The 22,777-nt window shown below is 55.3% G+C and overlaps 2 protein-coding genes across 4 annotated transcripts in view; both read right to left on the bottom strand.

The window, feature by feature from the left end:
• Positions 1-245: 245 nt before the first annotated feature.
• Positions 246-14,738, bottom strand: MAN2C1 (mannosidase alpha class 2C member 1). The gene is given in 27 exon segments (XM_076348499.1): positions 246-848; positions 929-1,032; positions 1,433-1,578; positions 1,696-1,775; positions 2,375-2,484; positions 2,600-2,743; positions 3,072-3,228; positions 3,431-3,535; positions 3,663-3,757; positions 3,929-4,011; positions 4,292-4,462; positions 4,987-5,072; positions 6,755-6,876; positions 7,387-7,510; positions 7,994-8,139; positions 8,457-8,552; positions 9,310-9,426; positions 9,814-9,906; positions 10,283-10,393; positions 10,570-10,676; positions 11,160-11,349; positions 11,835-12,012; positions 12,245-12,315; positions 13,226-13,349; positions 13,971-14,096; positions 14,619-14,716; positions 14,718-14,738. Coding segments are annotated over 27 exon segments (3,123 nt in total). The 3' UTR covers positions 246-730.
• A 2,227-nt stretch (positions 14,739-16,965) lies between these two features.
• Positions 16,966-22,777, bottom strand: part of SIN3A (SIN3 transcription regulator family member A) — a 36,669-nt gene continuing 30,857 nt past the window's right edge. For all 3 annotated transcript variants that reach the window (XM_076348497.1, XM_076348496.1, XM_076348498.1), the window contains 4 exons: positions 22,037-22,129; positions 21,591-21,685; positions 20,805-21,012; positions 16,966-18,216 (listed from right to left, as the gene is read on the bottom strand). In XM_076348497.1, coding sequence (XP_076204612.1) covers positions 17,986-18,216; positions 20,805-21,012; positions 21,591-21,685; positions 22,037-22,129 — 627 coding nt within the window. In that variant the 3' untranslated portion in view covers positions 16,966-17,985. The remainder of the gene's footprint in view (positions 18,217-20,804; positions 21,013-21,590; positions 21,686-22,036; positions 22,130-22,777) is intronic.

Genomic DNA, 22,777 nt, shown 5'->3' with positions numbered 1-22,777 from the left:
TGCATGCCTTTTTGTGCGAAGGATAACCCCTCTGTGCCCAGCCTCTTCCCCAGATGGGCTGGAGCAGGCTTCCCCTCCACCTCGCCCCCCCCCCCCAAAAAATAAAGGTAAGCTCTGCCTCCCCAGTCCCAGGAGTCAGATCCTGCTGAGGAGGACATTAAGAGAGCAGCAGCTACAACAGAGCCCCTGGGAGGAGGCAGATCAGCGCAGTTATCTGGAAATAAGTTAAGAAAACAGGCTGGAGCTTGTTTTCAGGTAATTTTCTTGTTTACTTGTGTTCCCCTTCTGCAAAGGCAGTGCAAGAGGCAGGAGAAGGGAGAGGGGGATGACTGCAGTGCGTCTTTAAACTTGCTGCCCTTGGGTCTGGACAAGATGAAGGCCAAGACACAGGAGCCACTGCTGCTCCCCAAACCCCCCCGGGTTGGAGCAGATCCCGTGCGGGGCCAGCCAGCCTGTCCCACAACCTTACCCACCCTTCAGCTAGCTAGGAACTCACTCGGGCCCTCCTTCCCTGGTTTAGGCAGGGGGTAACTGTCCTTTCCTGAAGAACACGGTTGTTCTCAAGCGCTGCTCTCCGATGGCTGGGTGGGGGGCGAGGGGGAGACACTGCCCTTCCCTGGAACCACCGCCTCCTTGCACAGCTCTTGGGATGGGGGAAGCCTCAGGCTGCGATTTGAGCTCACGGCGTTGGTCCAGGTTGCCGCAGCATCAGCAAGGGCGACTGACGGCGTCACTGCCTCAAGACCAAGAGGACGGAGAGCACGCGGAAGGGTGTGAAGGAAAGCTTCATGCCCCGCTGCTCCATCGGCAGGCGGCCCCCTGCAGCCGGCCGCTCCAGGAGGTCGCAGCTGGGGAAGAAAGCAGCGGGTGAGGCTGAAGCCACTGATCTCCATCCCCGCAGGCGCCCAGCCCTCCAGCGTGGACTTACAGCATCGCTTCCTTAACGGGGAGGGAGGTCTGGAGCCAGGCGACAACGGTGCTGCCATGTGCCTCGTACAGCCGAACCACCACGGCTTCAGGTCTGTCCTCAGCCTTTGGGGGACAGCGCAGGCGGGAATTCAGACGAATGAGACAGGCGCATCCTATCCTACACCTCGGGGTACAGCCCGACCCAAGTGATCGCGGCTGAGCGGCTCTGCCTGTGGGCACGCGTGTTCCTGACCTGCTGCGCTGCGGCGCTAACGACTGTGGCTGCAGTACCCACATGCAGACGCGGATACTACCACGATCCCTGGTGCGAGTGCCTGCCCGGGCTGACAGAGAGGGGTGCTAACCCCCCTTGCCCTCACCTAGCAGGACATGCAGACCAGAGGGATCGCTGTTTCTGCTCAGCTGAGCCTGCCGGTCACCCAACGTGGGGGAAAGAGCAAGCCATGCTTAACAACAGCAGCTTAACCCATCTGCCCTCCCCACTTCTGCCCCGGGGACTTGCCTGCTTGACAGTCTCCAGCACGACCGCAGGTGAGCTGACAGAAAAGGCGCTCCAGGCCGGGCACTGGGCAGAGCTTGCCGGCACCGTGTGGAGGGGGAAATTCAAGTTGTAGGCGTGCTGGATCACACTGGCGTCCTGGAAGGAACCTGCCACACAAGAACCTCTGGCCAGCCTCTACGCATGCACAGCCAGAGACATGCTCACCCCAAGAGCATCCTCCACCCTGCGTGTCGCCACAGGGCCCAGCTCTGCCCATCACTCACCCAGGTGAGGCATCGCGGCGTAGGTGAACATGTGGCACGCGATGTCCGCCGTGGCATCGGGGGACTTGGGTGCTCTCAGCCTAAGGCAACAAGAGGTAGGTGAGAGTGGTGTCTCGGCAGCGCCCTCTGTCACCCAGTGCGGAGCCAGAGGAGCGCTGTGACAACTGCCTCCCCCTGCTACCTCGAGGCTGGGCCCTGAGGTGGAAGCCAACATCCTGCTGGTTTCTGGCAACAGCAAACAGACCCTGGACAGTCCCAGAAGCTAAAAAGTTTGAACGGTGTTTTCCTGTGAAACTTATGGCTGACGGAGTCAAACTGAAATATGTAGAGCTTCTCTTAGCTTTGTGTGCATCCATAACATTGCTGTTCCTTCCCCCTCCTTAAGCCTCCCCTCCTGGGATATGTTTTGGCCAGCAATAGAAAAATTACTTGGTGCAAACGTGGATCTGGTCTCTCCTGAATTATCTGTGAGCATAACTCACAGGAATTACTTTATCTTAGTCAATTTTAATTAGGTCAGCCAAAAGTTCTCGGACGACAGCCAGCCGCTCAGACTAATACCAGACTATTTCCTTATTAACTATGATCATCTAGGACCAGGTGCTGCCTTGACTTCCAAGAGACACCTCAGAAGGCAAAGTGACTGCTGCAGCACCACCCTCACCCCAACCCTACTCACAGCGAGAGGCTGAGGACGTTCCCATGGGCCGATGCCCCGTATTTGCAGTCGTTCAGCAGTGCCACCCCGAAGCCGTGCTCGGAGAGATCCAGCCACTTGTGAGCCCACACCTGCAGGAGGTACCAAGGGACATATTCACCACACAGAGCTACTGCCTGGGAGCAAAAGCAGCCCCACCACGGGAGGAGCAGCTCGGCCCTGGGACCAGACCACCTTTCCTCTCACCTCGAATCGAGCCCAGTCCCAGGACGTGTTCCAGTGCGTTGGCCGCTGCAGGTGTCCAAACTGGATCTCATAGGTGGCGTTTGTGCTCCGGACCTGCACAGGGAACTCCACCTTCAGGAACTTGTGAGCCTCCTTCCACTCAACCTAAACGCAGTAGCAGAAGGACATCACCACGGGGGGCTGACGGGCAGAGGCTGCGCTTATCCTTCCCTGGTGCACAGCAGCCAGCTCGCACCCAGGCCAGACCAGGTACAATAAAACCGTGCTAGAGTCTGAACACAGATGAACTGGCGGGTGTCTCTTCCACCCTTGTCCCTCAGGGCCCCCACCCTTGGGCTGCCTTCCCCTAAGGCAGAGGGGGGCTCCAGGGAAGGAAACAGGAAGGGGAACGTAATTCAGACGGGAGGTTCAGCTCCCCAGGGCCCTGCCTGCACAGCACACGTTCGTATCGCACGGCAGCCGCTGGCCAAACCTGGGTCAGGAAGCGGAGGTACGGGCACGTGGCATCCAGGATGATCTCCTGGGTTAAGGTGCTGCTTTCCCCGATCTGCAGAGAGAAGCTCGCGCTTCCCCGCAGGCCCCCAGCCAGGGTGATTTCCAGAGGCTTCAGCAGCGTTGTCACTGGCTTCCTAGAGAAAGGGATAAAGGCAGAGCTGGTCTCAGCCTGGCAGATCCAGGTTCCCAAATCCCAGTCCAGCCTCCCACACAGCAGGCACTCACTTCTCCAGAGTGAATGCTCTGTTGCAGCTTTTGTTACAGCTAGGACTGACAGGGAGGCAAGAACCTCAGAGCAAAGTCAAAATCCAAGTGCTGCATGCACTGCTCCTCTACCTGGTTTCCAAGTGATAATCCATCACGTCCCAGGCATCCCAGTACAGGGGAACATCATCAAAGAGTGCAAACTGGTTGGCATAGCAGCCATCTGGGACTGACTCTCTGGAACAAAGTGGAAGAGAGAAACAGCAGCGTAAGAAGAACTGGCAGTGGAGAAGGGCGTACAGTGAGAAGAAGACCTGAGAGAAGTGTGAGGAGCCCGGTTCCAGTAACTGGGTGATAGACATACCTCTCGGAGTCCACCAGCCGAAGCGAGGTCAGGTGCCCCATCATGTCCAGGCAGACTGCAATCACCCCATTCTCCATGGCAATGGAGCCGTCCTCCTTGGGGGAAAGGACAGAAACAGATTTCGCAGACCCACACCTGCGGGAGTTGAGTGCCCCAGTTGCAAATCTAGTGTGGGAACTTGCTGCATGCTGGATTCCCTAGATTTCTCCCCAATCAACCTTTGATGCAGGGTACACCGATCTGAGGACAACTGCCGTTGTGCTTACCTGTTTCCTCACTGCCACAGGCTGAGGGGGCAGCAACGGCTCCCTCACTAGAGCATAGCCCATGCTGGGGACTGTCACCAGGGCTGGAAAGCAAAGAGGTTCTGTTCCAACATCTGCCCCAGAACTAACCCTAAGTCGCACTGTGCTGCCCAGCTGCTCTCACGTCAGACCTAGCACCTCCTTTCCTACCCTCCTCTTCTCCATCCATAGTTCAGGGACAACTTTGAAGTGGGATAAAGTCCCAAGGAGCGATTTGACAAGTCAGTAAACCCTCCCCAGGGCAGGGAGAGGCAGAGTATTTCTGTTACTGCCTCTGCCCCGTAAGAAATTCTGATACATCAGTTACCCCCGAGTTAGGCATACCTAAAGTCTCTGTTCCGGCTGGCCCAGTCCTGGAGATCACCTCGGTTCGTTCCCAGGGCAAAGTGTTCAACACGAGGGTGCTCTCAGTGCTCCCTGCCTTGGGCTGCAGCAGTTCCCTGCATAAGGACTGCACAGCTTCCTCCTGCAGCCGAGCACCAGCCCTGCGGATCTCTGAGCAACAAAAAGGCCTGAGTTGGATCTGTCCAGGCCGTTTCTCACATCTGAGAGAGTTTCTGGCGCTCCCGTGCAATGTATGCACACTTTAGCTGCTTCCAAGCTACAATTACTAATTATCATTAATATTATTATCTATTAGTAAGTAATTAAAGTTTATAATTATTCTTAACTTTGTTATTACAAGATTACAATGAGCTATGCCAGCTCAACTGGAAAATTGTGGTGCTGTAATAAAGTGAAGCCACTGCAAGTGCCTGTGGGCAGGCAGGAACAAACCTTTGCTGGGGTCTATCCTGGCATGCCAGCAGCAAGCAGAGAAGTCAGTAACTCGGGATGTTTTTTAATCCCTTGGCTCCCCTGCTAATTCCCGGTTGAGTTAGCACTATTACAGACACATGCCTGCACACGTTCGACCCATAGCGCCTGGCAGTCCGGGACTGAAACCTCTGCAGCCCCACCAGGCAGGACCCAGTACGCTCCAACGGGTAAGTGCCCTCCTAACCAAACTCCCTGCTCACCTGTGTAGTATTGCAGGGCATCCTCAACCACAAGCTGGATACAGCTGCCTGGCAAAACATCATGGAATTGGTTGAGCAGCAATAACCTAAAACAGAGAACAGAAACCGGGTGAGGAAGCAGGGGAGAGCACTGGATTTGTTCTGGCTTACCGAGCCCTGTTGGCAAGACAGACAAACTTAATAACTGTTCCTTATCCCCCCGTTAGCAAACACTTGAGAGAAAAGGATTTTTTCCGTAGCATCCTTTAAATCTCTTTATGTTAGGACTTGTCAACTGTCATCTTAGTAAACCACAACCATGGGAAGTAAGAGCTAATTTTTTTATCCCTTGGGGCTACCAGATATATTGTTGCACAAGTTCAGACAAGTCCAAACGGGTGGGGAATAAGCTTAGGTCGGAAATGAAGCTTCCAGCCAGCAGAGTGGTGAGGCTTTGGAGCTGTCTTCCAACGGGAGAATCAAGCAAAGCACTGAAACACTTTCCAGGTGGAGCCCTGACCAGTTAGTTTATGGAAGGGGCTGTGTACACGCAGCGCTGCGGTACTAAATCCGCAAAGGTCCCTACATCCTAACTACGCACCGCTCTCCCACTCACTCAAGAGGCAGTTCAGATGAAGACAGGCTGTGGTCAGTCACCCTTCTGGCTCCAGCTGAACAGGGCTGAGAGGTAAGTGACCATCTCCCACCATCAGCCCACTGAGCTGCCCAATAACTGCCCACACCAGTGCAGTCTGACTGGTCCAGGCTAATTTTGATGCACTGATAGCAGGGATTTCTACCCAGACTCAGGCAGGGACAAGGAGCTGTAGGGGATGGGGAGTGGTACCCCAAGAGCAGCCAGCTCTCACGTCGAAGTCCCCAGCCCTCGTAGAATCATAGAATCATTGAGGTTGGAAAAGACCTCTAAGATCATCGAGTCCAACCGTCAACCCAACACCACCATGCCCACTAAACCATGTCCCTAAGCGCCTCATCTACACGTCTTTTAAATACCCCCAGGGATGGGGACTCAACCACTTCCCTGGGCAGCCTCTTCCAGTGTTCAACCACTCTTTCAGTAAAGAAATTCGTCCTCGTGTCCAATCTAAACCTCCCCTGGCACAACTTGAGGCCATTTCCTCTCGTCCTATCGCCAGTTATTTGGGAGAAGAGACCGACCCCCACCTCGCTACAACCTCCTTTCAGGGAGTTGTAGAGAGCGATGAGGTCTCCCCTCAGCCTCCTTTTCTGCAGGCTAAACAACCCCAGTTCCCTCAGCCGCTCCTCATCAGACTTGTTCTCCAGACCCCTCACCAGCCTCGTTGCCCTTCTCTGGACACGCTCCAGCACCTCGATGTCCTTCTTGTAGTGAGGGGCCCAAAACTGAACACAGTATTCGAGGTGCGGCCTCACCAGTGCCGAGTCCAGGGGCACGATCACTTCCCTCCTCCTGCTGGCCACACTAGTTCTGATACAGGCCAGGATGCCCTTGGCCTTCTTGGCCGCCTGGGCACACTGCCGGCTCATGTTCAGCCGGCTGTCGACCAGCACCCCCAGGTCCTTTTCCACTGGGCAGCTTTCCAGCCACTCTTCCCCAGGCCTGTACCGCTGCATGGGGTTGTTATGGCCGAAGTGCAGGACCCGGCACTTGGCCTTGTTGAACCTCATACAGTTGGCCTGGGCCCATCGATCCAGCCTGTCCAGGTCCCTCTGCAGAGCCTTCCTGCCCTCGAGCAGATCAACGCTCCCATCCTCCCCCGGTACCATCAGTGCTCCCATACGCCCTCACCTCCAGAGGCGCTGCAGCTGGCTGGCAGGATACTGGAACGCGCCGCCCCGCGCCACAGCCAAGGTGCTCAGTACTTCGACATCATGGAGTATTCGCTCGCACTCCCGATTCCCCTTCTTTATCTGGTGTCAAAGCAAGGAGAGAAGGAAGATGCTTAGGAAATTGGTAGCTGGGAGTGGATCTCTCACACCAGCAGCAAAAGCCCAGCTCCAGTGCAGGAAGGTTGGTTATTTGTAGCTGTCATGAGTTTGCCATTACCAGCGAGTTATTTTTTGCCACAGATCGAACAAACTCCCAGCACAGGCCATAGCTTCCTGTCTCTGTTCTCACCTTCCTCCCCTTCTTCTGACTCTTCACCCAAGCTCTGCAACTATCTGCTAAAGCGAAGGACGTGATAGCTGTTGACTAAGGGGGCCCTGCCGTGTCCAGGCTTCCTTCTCACCCCTTGAAGAAAGTCTGACAATACATCTGCCTTTTGGAGTCCTGGCTACAAGGTGGCTCCCACTGTTTGAGACCTAAAGGGCGCTGTCCAAACCCTGGAGCCACCTGAGCAGCAGTGAAGAGAACTGAGAATGGTCGCCTTGCCTGGGGGTGGGGGAGACCGCTGCCCCCCGTCCCGTGCGTGCAGTCACCTGGGCCTGGGTGGTGTACGTGCCGTTGTGCAGCTCGAGGAAGAGCTCTCCCACCCAGGTGCACAGCTGCGACGATTCCTTCTCCAGGACAGAAAAGAGTCGGTCGGGAGTGGAGATCTGAACCCTGCAGGAGAGAGGCACAAACAGCGATGAGCCAGGGGAGAAGCCCGTGCTTCTAATGGTGCATCCCGACCAGGGAGGTGACAGCCCCAGAACCCAGGCCTGAGAAACCCCAACACAACCACACGCAGTGTTCCCCTCAACCTCCTCCTACCCCTCTCCCACTCCACGCTGCTCTTCCTGCCTGCCACGGAGATCTGGACATTCCCCAGGCAGGGATTGACTGCCACGCACCGCTGCTGTGCTGGCCACTCACCCCACGGCTCTACTGAGGGCTCGCAAGCAGTCCAAGGCTGCCCCGTGTACCTGTTCTTACAGCTCTTGATGATGGAGAGACTGTCTCCCTGACAATCTTTCCTAGCCCTCTGCTCGCCCCGCTTGCTCCCTGCCCTCCTTCGCACACCCTTTCTTTTGGCACTGCTGAAGGCCAAGCCCGCCTCAAAACAAGTGCTCCTGCAAGGAGAGAGGAAGGGAGCTCTCCTCGCACCTTGGCAGCCCGTCTGTGTCACTCATTCTCTTCATCCTGTCCAGCATCTTCTGCGTGGGGCCCCCTCCTCCATCTCCAAAGCCAAAGAGGAGAGCGCTGTGGTTCACACGTCCTTTGTCCTTGTTGTTCTTCACTGTTTTCAGCATCTAGAGGGATTTTTGGACAGCTGCAATCCCCTGGCGCCCAGCCCCAGCTCCCACAGCTCCACACAAGAAAGCCAGGTCAGCCTTTAGGGTGCAAAGCCCAGTCCTGCCCCCCCTTCCCCAACCCAAACTGCCAAAATCAGGCACGGACACATCTCAGAGGCAGGCAATTGACTGCCAGGCACCCAAACACCCTCTTTCCAGCAATGCTGCCAGCTATCCCGCTCCCTTCCCAGGCAGTGCCCCCTTCTAGGAGCCTCAGATCTGCCCCCAAGGGGCTGGCACTGCACTTCACATGCAGGTCTGGCAATCTCACTCACCTCCTCCACTCGCCCGTGCATCCCATAGGAGTCACCAGGGGGGAAATGGGTCAGGACTCGGGAACCATCAATGCCTTCCCAGAAAAAGGTGTGATGCTGGAGGGAAGCCAAAGGAAAGCATGTGTGTCTCGTACAGCCCCCCTGTACCACACAGTGCCAAAATGCTAAAGCACAGCCCCACTGTTTCTAGGAGTTCCCAAAAAGACATCTCTGGTCATGCCGGTACCAGAAAGAGATAAATTCACCCTCAGCTCAGTGTTTCAAGGCTCCCAAGCTCATCTCCCACACAAATGTGTGCGTGGAGGGCACACTTCAACCACATCAGCGCAGAACTCTCGCGCTAAAAGCCCAAGCTTCCTCGCAAGCCCTGTCAAACACACAAAGCCCAGCACCTTTGTCACCAGGGAAGTGCACAGGGGACAGGCACTTCAGAGCCCCCCCGAGGACTCAAACTGGGCCTTCACTTTCTCTCCATGGGGTTGCAGGATGCCCTGACAGATCAGTGCAAGGAGTCAGTTGCACAAGGATGGGGAATGCCACAAGGGCAGGGGACAGCAGAGGAGAGGCTGGGTTTGCTGTCTGTTAGACCTGCACGCAAGTCACAGCTTCCCATCTGGAAGCAGAAGGAATTTGTAGGCCAGGGGCCCAGCTGGGATCTCTAACCATGTCCTTCCTCTCCCCTAAAGCCTGACAGGACGTTGCTACCACCATAAACTGGTGGCTTCTTGAAGAAGAGCCTGTGTCAGCTGAGCTGAAGGACTGGCTCGACCTGTGGAACCAACAGGTCCAGCCCTGCAGACAGACTCCAGCAACCACAAGTCCATCCCCTGGCAAGAGGGGAAGCACAGCTCACCGGAAAGGTGTTCACCAGGTTCCAGCTGAGCTTCTGCGTGAGGAACCGCCTGATCCCACAGCCACGCATCAGCTGGGGCAGCTGGGCTGAGTATCCAAACGTGTCCGGCAGCCAGAACTGGGAGCAGACGTGACAGCAGCAGAGGGAGAGACACACGTGAGTCACACCGGCCACAAATCACAGCCTGAGCTCGTGGAGGGTTTCTTGGTAGTCAGGCTCTGAGCCCTTCTTGCAGAGGGAACTGAAGATGTGCTAGACAAGGAACAATTCTAGAGACCTGCCAGGGATCTACAGGCAATATAACCAAGGCCCAGGGCTGTGCTAACTGCCACGATACATGGGGGATTAGATATTCACTCATCACAGCTTTAGCTGCAAAAAGCAGGCCAACCTGAGGCACCTGAACATCGTATCTGGAAGGCAAACCAGAGAGAAACCCTCACGCATAGCAAGAGGTGGAAGGAGACGGTGTGCAAGGAAGGTGTGCTGGAAAAGAGCAAGTACCTCTGAGCAGATCCGGCCAAACTGCTCCTGGAAGAACCGCTGTCCCTGGAGGAACTGCCGCACCATGGACTCCCCGCTGGGCAGGTTCCCATCCTGGGTGGAAAGGACAGGGAGTCCATGCAGCAAGCCAGGAGCCAGGAAAGGGGAGGTCTTGCGAGCGCCCCGTTCCTACCCACTGTCATCCTGACCCGGCAGATCACCAGGAGGATCTGGACAGAGCTCGGCAGAGGGCAAAAGGAGGAACAGAGCTCAGCCAGTCCAGGACCAAAGCTCCTTTCTCAGGGAATGAGACAATCTGGGAGAGGGGTGGTATTTTTGCGAGGCTAGACACTGCAGACAGCTGCTGTTTTCTGGGCCCGGAGACAATCACCAACCAGACGGGCTCTGCTCTCCCCCTCCAGTGTCAGGACCAGCCCCAGAGGGATGGCGCAGGGAGGATGCGGCGAGCCAGGCTCACCGTGCTTCTCACCATTTCTACCCAGGTGCCTCCGACAGGAATGAACTGCCCCTTCGCCACAAAGTCCTGAATCTGCATGTAGAGCCCAGGGTACCAGCTCCGCACCCACTCGAACTGCTGCGCCTGCCAGAGCACAGAGATCAGCCTCAGCTCCCACCACATCGCTCCACACCAATGTCCCTCCTCTCTGCAACTGCACAGGACGCTCCCAGTCATTCCCCCCGTCTCGTTTTGGGTCATGCTGGGAGAAGCAACATGCCACGAGCAGAAAGAGAGCTCCCCAGAGGGAGATGGCTCACCTGGGAGCAGGCGAAGGTGAGCTCTGGATTGCACTCCATCAGACGGACCACCGTGACCCAGCTCCGAGCGCACTTACGGATGGTCTCCTCATACGGCCACAGCCAGGCTGCGGGGACAGACACGTGGCCCCACCGCGGTTATTGCTCGGCACAAGCTCCTTTGGGAATGGGGCTGTGCTGCCTTTCGCGGATCAGCCGGGGAAAATGCTAGAGCAAAATGCTGTCCTTTGACTAAGTGCCTGACAGCAACACAGCCTGGGGCCTCCAGCTCCCACTTCTCCTGCTGCCTTTCTGTAGAGACTGACACCCCTCCAGGGACTGGAAATCGAGGGGTGAAGTCAACAGGTGGAAGATAGCGGTCTGTAATTCATCCCTCAGCAGCAGCCCCGTCAGTGCTCCAGACGGCACAGCTAGCCAGACGCGTTCCCCTGCCTCGGTGACAGACCAGCTGTATGGCAGCACAGGGGTCCCTTTCCCTTCCCTCAGGGCACAGTACCCAGTGCCTGGAGCCCAAGGGCAGCCAGCTCTCCCCTTGGGCAGCACACCCTGGCCTCCAGCTCAGCAGAGAGGGAGCGCCGTGCTGCTCTCACCAGAGTCAATGTGGCAGTGACCCACGGCATGGATGGTGTGCTGGCTCTCGCCGTTCCTCTGGCTGAAGATCGCCGCAGCCAGGTCACGGGCAGCGGGGAAGGTGGAGGGGTCCATAACATCACACACGTTGACCATCTGGTTGGCAGCGTACAGTGCCTGGAAACTCCTCTGGTTTTCCTCCCCGAGGAGCTGGGGTTGGGAGTGATAACAGCTTGACTCGGAGCTCAGCACATCCTCTGGCTCCAAGCAGCTCTCTGTACCAGCTCGGATGCCACCTGCCCCAGGGAGAACCCGCTACCTCCTTCCAACATCTGACTCTGCCAGTGGTGCCAGGTAAACACCGTGTCCCTGCTTCACAGACACAACCTGATGTCTTTGCTCACGTGCCTTCTAAAGCCAGGTTACACATAGGCCCATCCCAGGGGGCTCTGGTCTAACAGATCCTGCCTTGGAGCAGAAAGGGGATGAAAAAAACACCTGTGGCTTCTCTCTGTTCAGTTTTCTGCTACTCTAGACAATGTCAATTGCATTAAAGCAGCAGGAGCAAACATTTGCTCCTCCAGGGCCTTCTGGTGGGAGGAGATAGGTCATGGAATGGTGGGAGAAGGGGATAAAATGAAGTTGTGGAAGGAGGTGGAAAGGGTGAGAGAAGGGAAGAAAAGGAGCTCACAGACCTGGGCCATGTCCAGCAGTATTTCCAGATCCACCAGCAGTTCATAGACATCCCTGTTGAAGACGACCAGCTCAGCCTTGCTCAGGGTGAACCTCCTGTCAGGATCCGGAGGGGCGATCATACTGCCCTTGCCGGCCCCAAAGAGACCGTTGCAGGCCAGCTCCACGTACAGCGTCACACTGGAGAGCAAAAGGAAACCGTCAGGGAGCAGACCACAAGCAATCGGCTGGGAAAGTCCATTCCCCTCCCTGTGGTGCGACCGGCCTGACCTGAACAACGGACAGAGCCCCTGAATGCTGAACACTTCCCAGAGCACCTGGGTGTCTCAGCCCGGCCTCTTGGCTTCAAACAACGCCAAGCTCCCCCAGCGGTGGGGGGCTCCCTGGGGCTCCGGCCAGGCTGACCACCCACCTGCGGGGGTCCGTCTCGTTCAGGCTGCTCGTCAGGATGTAGCTGGTCTTCTCACCTTCCTTAGTCAAACCCTGCAGGGGAAGACAGCACATTTAACACACATCTTCAGAGGTCCACGACGGCAGGTGGGACGGGCAGGACAAGACACATCCAGCTGGATGGAGGGGCCTGGTCCCACGTGCCGTGGGACAATGCTTCCCACAAGAACAACCGGCACGGAAACTGCTGCTGCCCCAGCAGTTACACAAACCCTGCGGACACCACCACAGAGCAGGGCAGGGCTGCAAAAGGTCACCTGAGCCATTCCACCCCCGCCAAAGCAGGACTGAAGTTGACATGTGTGACAAGAGTCTGTCCCACTCTTCTTGACAGCAGTGGAGATTCACACTGCAGGCCCAATGCTTGCCTATCCTTCTTCCAAGACAGATTTGCTAACGCCTAAGCAAGGGATTTTCAGCCATTACCAGTTTGTAGACCAGAATTTTAACTCCTGGCGGGGTGCAACCTCTAGAAAACAGACTCAAACCCACCACCAGCAGGCTTGCCTTTCTGGGCCGAACTTTGGAAATAGCCAGCACAGCATGCAAACCATGAGCATAGCCCTCTCTCCCACCCCACGTACCAGGCTCTTCACAAACACTGCCCCTCTCTGCACAGCAGGTTTTCTCGTATTTAAAGGCAGCTCTCCTATTGCCTCGGAGATTACCACTTAAGGCTAAAACACCCTACAACGACATATCCTCCTTCTGTTTTTCTTCATGACCACTCTGTCTAGACCTCCAATTGTTCTTGGTTCTCTCCTGTTGGTCCACGTGTTATTTGACACCCCCCAACACAGGTAGGCATTCCTCTGAAGAGTGCCTATCAAACGGGAGAGGGTTTCTTCTGCTTCCCCATTGCAGAGGGGTTAGGGAGATAACCACTCTGCACGTAGCGGAGCGCCTGGCACAGCTGGCACACCTCTGATCCACACCTCCTTACCTGGACAGGCTGAGCATCTCGCCACACCATGCCCTCCCCGTCGCTCTCCCAGACGAAGTGCACTTCCCGCCCTGCCCATGCCGGGGGGATGTTCAGCTCCACCTTAAACCAGCAGGTCTCCCACCTGGAAGAGAGCAGGCAGCAACCTCAGCCCACCGTGAGACCTTCCCCCGAGGGAAGCCACAATTCCTCAGAGCCTCCATGGAGAAAGCAGAGTGGGGACTGCTCACAACCCTTACGGCAGGCTAGTGCCCAGGCTGCAAGGAGGCACGGCAGGCCCAGCGGGCGAGGAAGCTCAGAAGGCAGCACACAAACCCCGTGGTTCTGGCCCCAAACCAGGCTCTTCTGGGACCCCAGAGAAACAGACGGCAGCATCATGTTTTTGACCACTGCTAGGAAACAAACCCAGTCTTCTCCCAGGCCTGACAAAGCATACAGGTCCCTCGCAGAAGCAAGCATCAGAGTCACAACCATGACTACGAACACGAGCTCTCAGCAGAAAGGATCAATGAACCCGGCTCTTCACTCTCCTTGCAAACAGACACATCTCAGCCCATTTCCTTATGAAAACTCCCTAAGGGCTTCTGGGCAGACACCTTCTACCTAAAGCACGCAACAGGGAGGAGGATTATCATCTCATTTCTTTGCCATTGAGAGCTCGTGAGGATTCATGCACACAAGTAACACTGAAGACGCGAGCTCCAGCCCCACCGTGCTCACGGTACCACCGAAACCTGGTACTCACGTGGGCCCGAAGGAGTCTCCCACTTTAGCCGTTCTGAATTCCTGCCCGACGGCCTCATCGTATGGGATGCGCCGCGGGGTCTGGAAGCAGGAGAGCGACGCCGGCGGACAGCGATCCCCAAAGAGCCTATGGTCAGAGACAGCCGGGACACGATTAATAAAGCCAGTCCTGCATGGACCAGCCTGGGGCGGGGGGGGGGGGGGGGGGGATAAGGACCACCCTGCTTTCCCAGCATGGCTGTATCACCCTGCTATCGCTTAATACCCTCAGAGTATTAACTGAACTGCAGAGCAGTAATTTGCCCCGTTGAAGGGGCCTGTTGGAGCCGGCGCCCCAGCCGTGTCCCCCCGCGGGCAGCCCCGCCGAGGGCTGGGGGACAGAGGCGACTGTACCAGCGGCACCCTGAGGCAGAGCTCCAGGCTGGCCAGGGGGTGTGTGTGCTTTGTTCACTGAGGCCCCCGAGCCCCCGCAGCCCTGGCCGGCAGCGACCCGGGGGAGCGGGGAGCGGCCTCCCCGGAGGGGCCGGCGGTGGAGTTGGGGGACACGCACAAGGGAGCAGGCCCGGGCGCGGCGCGGCCCGCCTCCCCCTACTGCCAGCGCCCCGGGGAGGGCCCGGGGAGGTGCCGGGGAGGCGGCCCCGCCGCCCACCTGCCCCGCAGGTTGCAGTCGGTGAAGTAGGTCTCGGAGAGGAACTTCTCGACCCGCTCCAGCGCCGTGCGCCGGTGCTTCAGGGCAGCCATGATGGCTGGCCCCGTGCGCTCTGCGCATGCGCGGGCCCTGTGCCGCCACCGCGGCCCCCCCTCCCCCCCGCCGCCGCGTGCGGCGCATGCGCAGGGGGCGGCGCGGCCGCGGGGCGGGCCCGGTGTGGAGGCCGAGGCCTGCGGGAGGCGGCGGGCGGTGGTCGGGTGGGTGCCCGACAGCCCCGCTTCCAGGCGGCAACCAGCAGCAGGGCCTTCCCGCCCGGCTCGGGGCAGCCCTCCGGGTGGCTTGGGACGCCCCCCCCGGGCTGAGGGGCTGTCCCGGGAAAGGGCCGGGCCCGCCTGACTGCAGCGAGGCGTCCCCGGGTGACCGGCCTTCCCCGCGCCCCCGAGGAACGGCCTCGTCCTCCCCTTCCTCCGAAGGGCCTGGAAACGCGCTCCCGAGGACGGCGGTACTCGCTCTGCCGACTCCCCTCCCTCCCGGCTTCGGGAGGAAAGCAAACGGCCGACGGTTGCCTCCGGCCACGGCAAAACGCTGCGGTTTTGGGTAAACTACTTGGGAACGCAGAGGCAGAACCTGAGCAGAGGCGCGAGTCTCATCTCTCGGTCCCTCGGCCTAAGCAAGTCTGCACCCGCTTCTCGTCCTCCCTACCCCCCTTCTTCCTCCGAAACAGCCCAAAATTTCATTGTGTATGATCAGGAAGGAAGGAAGAATCTGTAACACAATGAGTAGCCCCTGGTATTTTAATGGAAATACTGCACTACAATCAAGTTTACAACATTTGTATAGAAATCACATGGATTGTGGGCCAAGGATCACATTACAGAATACAAAAAGCAAGTTCAAATAAAAAGGAGGAGGAAAAAAAAAAACCAAACCAAAAAGCAAACCTCTGCTATTGTACAGGCTGGGAGCGGAGCTGGGATGTCAGAGGGCGGGCGGCCGGCCGCCGAAGGCAGAGGTCTCCCCGCGGCGTATCCCAGGGATCCGCGCCACCCACCTTGCGCTCAGTGACACGCAGGCACAGACCTCTGGGACAAGACACCCACCAAGCAGCAGCAGCGGCTGTTACTTCCAAGCTGGTCAAAAGTCTAAATCGCCCAGGATTTTTGCTTCCAGATCACCTTGAGCATACAACAGGAAAAATAAGGGGGGAATAGAGAGCGGGGGAGCGCGCGTGAAACCTTTGAGATGGAAGAGGACACGCAAGAGCCCCTTCCTGCCTGCGTACAGCAAAGGAGGAGAAGCGAGACGGGTAACTTATTGCTGGCAAAGTGTGAATATTCCCCGCTGGGCTCTTCCCTCCCTTTCCCTCTCTCCATAGGAGGCTCCCGTTCACGATCTGCCCGCTGTGCATTGGCTGCCAATGAGTAGCGGCCCCTCGGGGCCGCGCGCTTCCACCCCGGCTCTCCCGGCTGCAGAAGGGCCGGCGAGGCACGCGTCCCCCTCCAGCTCTCTGCCTGCGGAAGGGAGGGGAGCTCCGGTGCCGGGAGGAGAGGACCTGCTGTCTTGGAAAAAAACCAAATCCCTGGGAGAGGTTTAAGCAGCGGCAAAGCCCTGCTCGCAGCTCCCCAGCCAGGGACGACGGAAGCCGTTTCGAGTGCTTAGGACTGGCAGCATGGGTTTGTGCAAGGAAAGCTGCCTCCTTTGAGGAGGAGAGACAGTGCAGTTGTGTCTGTTGTGGCTTACGAAGTCCGTGCCGACTTCTTTTTTTAAAATCGGAATCTTCCCCCGTGTTTTAAATATCTGCCAGCGCTAAACTTCTATACTTAAAAAAATATATATCCCATATGTGGATTTCACTAGCGAAATGCACCGAGACCCACCCCCATCCCCTCACCCTTCTCTTGCACGCACCGCGCACACACACACACGCAGAGCAGCTCTGTGAATACTGGTTTAGTACTTCAAATGATGTTTTCTCCAATACTGAGAGGGAAAAATACATCAGCACAATCAACCCCAGCTAAGTAGCTCAGCAACACTTCCCAAAAGCGAAGGTCCTTGGAGCTGGAAGACTAGGTGGATAAAAATTACCCACCAGGAAAACAAAAAAATTAAAAAAAAATTTAAAATTATACAATATATATTTATATATCTTAACAGACTGCTTATAGCGCGGTTGTGCTAACCGCAAAACGCACACGCTGCCTCTGCTTTTTCCTCTCAGATTGTGAAGCCAATCAGAAAATGGTGGATGTGCCCCCCCCCCCCGGCCCTCCCCCACCCCAAAAACTGCATGCTGCACAGTGCCTTTCAGACCAGGAACAGGGCTGTGGGTAAGCGAGTGTCTTCCTCCAGTTAAGAACAAAGACATTATTTTTATTTACAAAAAAAAGGAGAAAAAAGTTTCCACACAAAAGCACTACAATGATAACTCCCTTTGGTAAAAAGTGTAATAAATGTCTCCGTCGGTCTGTCTGTCGGAACTAATTCTCAAGCCACCTGGTACTATGGTACACAAGAAGCTAGTACAGTTATGCTAGCACATCAAGCATACTTCCTTTAATAAAAAAAAAAACCAAACAAAACAAAAAACCCCAAAAAATTGACAATTTGTACATTTATTTACAAAAAAGGAGGGGAACATGTTAAAATCGTGTTGTTCTCTGTTGTGTGTGTGTACGTACATGTGTGTGAAAAGCTGGTGCATGGCACTAGGAGAGACTAGTAAACAAGCAGGTACAAAAAAACCAAAACAAAACAAAAAAAAAAAACCCAAACAGTTCCACTGGCACTAGAAAGGACAGACCGATCTGCACGGGGTGAGTCCAGCCTGGGAGGGAGGAGAGGGAGGCGAGAGGAACCCAGGGTCCGCTCCGTGAGGTGGCGTCGGGCTGCCCCACGGCCCCGTGCAGGAGCCCGGCCGGCTGGCGGCAGCGTAAAGGGAGGAGAATCCGGTCGCGACAGGCACCTGGGGATTTCGGGACACATCCAAGCGGTCCGGTCGTGGAGAGCCTCCGGTTCTCTTCCCTCGCCGCTCAGGGCCTCCGGGGAGTCAAAGCCTCAACACTGCTGGTGTGTACGAGCTCGTTGTGTTTCTCTGGGATGGCTCAGTTCAGAGAAGGGTCCTTCCCGCCCGCCGGGGACGCGTGCTGAAGTCAAAGGGCCGGCGGCCGGCGGTCCCAGCGGGCGCCGGTGGAGATCCACGTCCCTACAGGGAATCCCGCTGGTGACAGGTTGTACCAGCCACACACTAGTCAAGTGGCCATGTTACGGAGATACACAGTGAGGGGAGAAAGGCGTCTTCCTCCTTTCCTTGATGCGCGCACACACACACACATCTCCCGGGCTCTTCCCTCGCCCCGGCGGAGTTTTATGGTGTCTTGAATATTGTGCCGTATTTGACGCGGTACTTGTTAATGCTCACAAAGTGCAGGGTCTCTGTGTCACAGGTGGTGGTGCAGGGCACCAAGCCCTCCAACCCTTCGCCCATTAGCCACTTGTTTGTCTCGGCTGCCATTTCGCGGGACACGTGCTCCTTGGTCCATTTGTCCACCCAGGCCTGGAACCGCTGGTGCAGCCGCTTGCTCACTCTTTCGTGGGACTACAGAAATAGGAAGAGGTGTTACAAAAAGACGGCTTCGTTCCCCCAAGCTGCAGCGTTACGCAAAGCTCGGCTGCCAGCCGACAGAACCGAGGGGGTCAACAGCCAGAGGGAATTTGTAACGCAGCCACCAGCCCTTGCTAACAACAGAGGAAAAGCTCCGATAAAGGCCCCCGGGTCTCCTCTCCAAGGCAATTACAGTGGCAAAACGAACTCAGGAATACCAAGGGATTTATGCTCTTTGTTTAATACAGCGGCCCTCAGGCTGGGGACACAGAACATACCCTGCGGGAGCCCGAGAGCTGCACGCTCAGCACTGCATCCCTTCTGCATCGCCCAAAAGATGCTGCCGCCTCCTCCCCCTCAAGCAGCCAGGGGGCCAAGGTAGACCTTCGACCAGGCAAGCCCTGCTCTCCCCAGCCCTCAGGGTCCGCCTCCAGGCCGCCCCTCCAGAGGGGCACAGTCCCAGGAGAGAGCAAGCTCAACAGGCATTACACATGTCAGGGGACCCAACTGCTACAGAAAATTAAGAACCAGGTCAGGTCTAAAAGGTCTGAGAACCGCTGGCTTAACAGAAGCATCAGGAGAGGAAAAACTGCGCACATCTTGAGTAAAAGCATCTGCTTAAGGAATGTAAAATCCAGGACAGATGGTTTAAAACCACGGCTTGAAAACCATGACTACAGTCATAATTGAAAACAGCAAATATAATTAAGCCTCAAGATTAAAACTTATGTGTTTTATTATTTGTTTTGTTCTTCTCCTAAAGACTGACTGCTTCTCAGTGTTGACTCTTAAATCCAATAGACATGTAGTTCAGTGCAGCTTCTGCAGCTCCTTCGGTGTACTTCAGTATCCGAGGGGCTATGCTGCATGCTATAAACTTAGAAGTTCAGTAATTTGACCGATGTTCAGATTCTCTGTGGCAAACACTGGCACCTAGTATCCTGTTGATGATACAACTTTTCCTTGAGGTTTGCGCCAGTTGAATGGGATAGATAGAATTCAATCAAATTCCTCAGTATCGGCATTTTAAAGAGTCGCTACTGAAACAAAACACTCTCACCTGACGTAATTTTGTCAAACCGGTATTCACAACTAACGAAATAAAACCACTGTTTGTATTTCATCAGCAAAGAAGAGATGGTAAGTAGTTGTTTTGTAAGTCTAAATACATGACTAACGGAGCTGTGAAGGATGATTTACTAGGCAGGAAGCAGTGCGCACCTCTCCCACTCCCCCATCGCCCAGTGAATTTTCTCAGTGATCAGTAGTTTGCTCAGAAAAGCAAATAATTAAACAAACTGAAAACAATCTCTGCAGCTACAGAAGAGACTACTGCTGACAGAGCCTCTCAGGTACCTCTGCTTCTAGTTGCTTAAGTCAGTAACTTTTGCCTGAATCGGGCAGGTTTCACTTTCTTTTACATCCTAAGCCATGGCACTCTGCTTAATGTTGTGTTTCAAGTAGATTATAATAAAATTATAGCGAAGTATTTCAAACCTCAAGTCTAAATAGCCAGACTAGAACTGGAGTTTGCTGTTAAAGCTCCCTGGTTTTCTCTATTGGATGGAAATATTCCCATGGGATCAGAAAAGTAACCGAGCGTCGAAGCGTTCAGAAGACCAAATCGGCTTTCTCCAACTGAACCCTTCTGAATTTGGCCCATCTGGAGTCACATGCTGTTTTCGCCTTGAATAAACCCCAACCTTTACAGCTCAAGAACAGCCGGAGAGCTGACACTTCCTTCCCTCCTGCTCCCCTGCCTCCCCCCACCTGTCCCAGTCGCCGCCTCCTTCCCTGGGCCCAACGGTTACTTTTGGCACGGGAGAACCAAAAGCAAATTTGAGTAACTTCAAAAAGTCGAATTCCAATTTAAACCAACAATCATGAGCATTGACTGCTAGATGCGAGATGTCACAGACCCTTGGGTCCAGGACTTCCAAGCCCTGGAAAAACAGCCACGGGGATTTTTCTGTATGGGTGACCTCACCCCGCCCATCCTTGCCACAAAACCAGCTTTTCTAGAGCTGCTGCCACACTCTGCCGTGCGGGAGCGACCTGAGGACTCCCGCTCTCCGTGACCGTGGGGACAGGAAACGATGAGGGGATGGTACCCAGAGGGATCCACGGGGACAGAAGGCATTTGATGCTCTGCACTCTGATTGATTCCCCTTTGGGGAAGCCCTGGAAGAACAGGCACTCTCACACGTCACCACAAGAACATGCAGAAGACAGGTCTTCCCTAAAACAGGGGGCACACCACCCCTGGGAAGTACCTCCTGGAAGAAATTTGAGAGCTGTCCTACCATAATAAAACTCTCTGGAGAGAAGGGAGGAGAGGTGGGAGGACGACAAGAGTTAGAGGTGGAGGAAGAAAAGATTACACCTTTGGAACGTTCAGAAGATCTTTAGTGCCTTGGGAGGACAAAATAGCACACCATCCTCCCGGCAACACAAAAGACCGCTAAATGTTACCGATAGGGATCCCCAAGGACGTTTCATCTGACTCTCCCCACCTGACCTTTGGGAGCAGGGGGTCCCGGGAAACACCAGCTGCCCACCCGAGACCTTCCGCTCGCTCCTACCTGCTGAGCTCGCAGCAGAGCGGTCCTCCTGTACATGTAATCTTCCGATTTGATCACGTACACCATCTTATAGGAGTTCAGTTTGAATTTACACTCCAGCTTGTCCAAGCTCTCCACGTTCTCCATGGACTTCTTACTGTTTCCCTCCTTCCCTTCCTTCTCCTGCTGCTCCCGACCACGCTGACACTTACGGATCCGCCTCAGATTCCTGCAAACCAGAGAACCCCTCTTGGAATTAGTGCTCACCCCTCTAGCGCTACTCGGCTGGACGTAGGTGGTAGATCTGTGCTGGCCCCCCAAAAGCCCGGCAAACAGCTTGGAGCACAACTGCCCGTTGCAGTCGTTCAGGCTCAGACCCCTACAACAAGTCAGCCCGCTGGGTTTATCTTATTTCTGAAATTACGGCTATTGTGCAATTGACTCCCTGCTCATGAAAAGCCCTGACGTGGCACCCGCCGTTTTCAGGTAGAGGGTTATTGTAAGCCAAGGCAGGACTGCCAAAAAAACAATCTGGCGAGTCACCAGCCCTCGCCCTCTCTGCCGCCCGTGGACCATGCCATCTCTCAGTCACTGGAGAGCTGGAGCCTGGGGTTGACCCACAGGCTTTTAGGATGAACAGCAGCACGGTACCTCTACACCACGCTGCCAGGGTAATGGTTTCTGTCATAGCATTAAAATACAGGCGAGACTGACCGCCCAGCACTGTGATGGAGCGCAGTCGCTCTTGCCCTCTACGGCCAGATACGGCCCATCGGGTAGGGTTCACAGCACAGCCTGGCCACTCACCTCGGCAGGAAGACCGGTTTCTGGGCCAGGTGCTCCCGGAGCTCAGGGGAGGTAGAATCGGAGTTGACGTACCGCTCCACGTAGTCTGACCAGCGCTGGAAGCGAGCACAGAGCACAGATCAGCCACTGCCTTCCCACCAAACAGCATGGGATGGTTAAGGAGGCTAAGCTGCAAGTTATACGGATGAACACAAGGTCGCTTTTGAAGGCTTCGTCCATTTTATCCCCAAAAAGGCAGGCACAACGTTTCTCTATACGGTTCTGAGGGTTTTCTAATACAAAACAAACCAGGAAGGATTTGCCTACTCACATCACTGAAAGCTTTACGGCGCGTCCTTGATGTTTCTTTATCTTGTGCTAATGGACCACAACAACAGGCAACCGGACACCCTCGTCCAGTGCACCCTTGACCATCACAGCCAGCTCTCTGGACAAGCTGCTCTTACCTCTGCTTCTACAGGGTCATCAGAGTTCTCCTCTTCCGTGTCCAGCAGTTCAATGGTTAACTGAACTTGACCTCTGCTCTGAATGAACATCAGCTATAAAGAAAAGGCAGAAGGGACTTCAGTAAGAGGTTTCAAACAGAAAAAGCAACCTCCACTTCTCACTGGGGCAAAGGGAGAACAAAGCAAGTTGGCATAGTTTTAAGGGAAAAACTGTGCTTCCCACATGCCTGACAGCAAAGGGAAACACTAGCCAAGTTGCACAATCTCTGAGGAACAGAAAAATTGTAAAGTTTTTTGAAAATCTTTCTTGTTGTTGTTGCTTTTGAGTGGTGCAGGTCCTTCTTGAGCCCCCCAAAGTAAGTTTGAGGGCAAGGGAAGAGAGACTATACACACAGGCTTTTATCCAAAGTACTTTACTCGCTCAGAAAGGGCCTGACCACTTCCTGCATCTTAGGCAAAGGAAGTATGGATTTGATTAGCACAGCGCACCAGGTTTATGTAGCAACGTATGCAGTCAGCAGTGACTTAATGCCCAGTCAGTATTAGCAGATCTCCCCACAGTCGACAAAGGTTGAGACACAAGAGAAATGGGAGAGTTTGAGCTAACAAATTAAAACCGGTGACAGCAAAGCAGTCAACATGATACAACCCAAAGACGTTGTGAAGCACAAGGGATATTCATTGCTGTTCCAGGAAATATATTTCTCCTTGAAACCTCGTTTCCGAGGGGCCTTTACAGAA

The sequence above is a fragment of the Aptenodytes patagonicus genome, chromosome 10 (genome assembly GCF_965638725.1).
Source record: "Aptenodytes patagonicus chromosome 10, bAptPat1.pri.cur, whole genome shotgun sequence".
NCBI classification, from domain to species: domain Eukaryota; kingdom Metazoa; phylum Chordata; class Aves; order Sphenisciformes; family Spheniscidae; genus Aptenodytes; species Aptenodytes patagonicus.
Note: the sequence above shows the minus strand (reverse complement) of the source record. Positions and strands in the feature narration are given on the sequence as shown.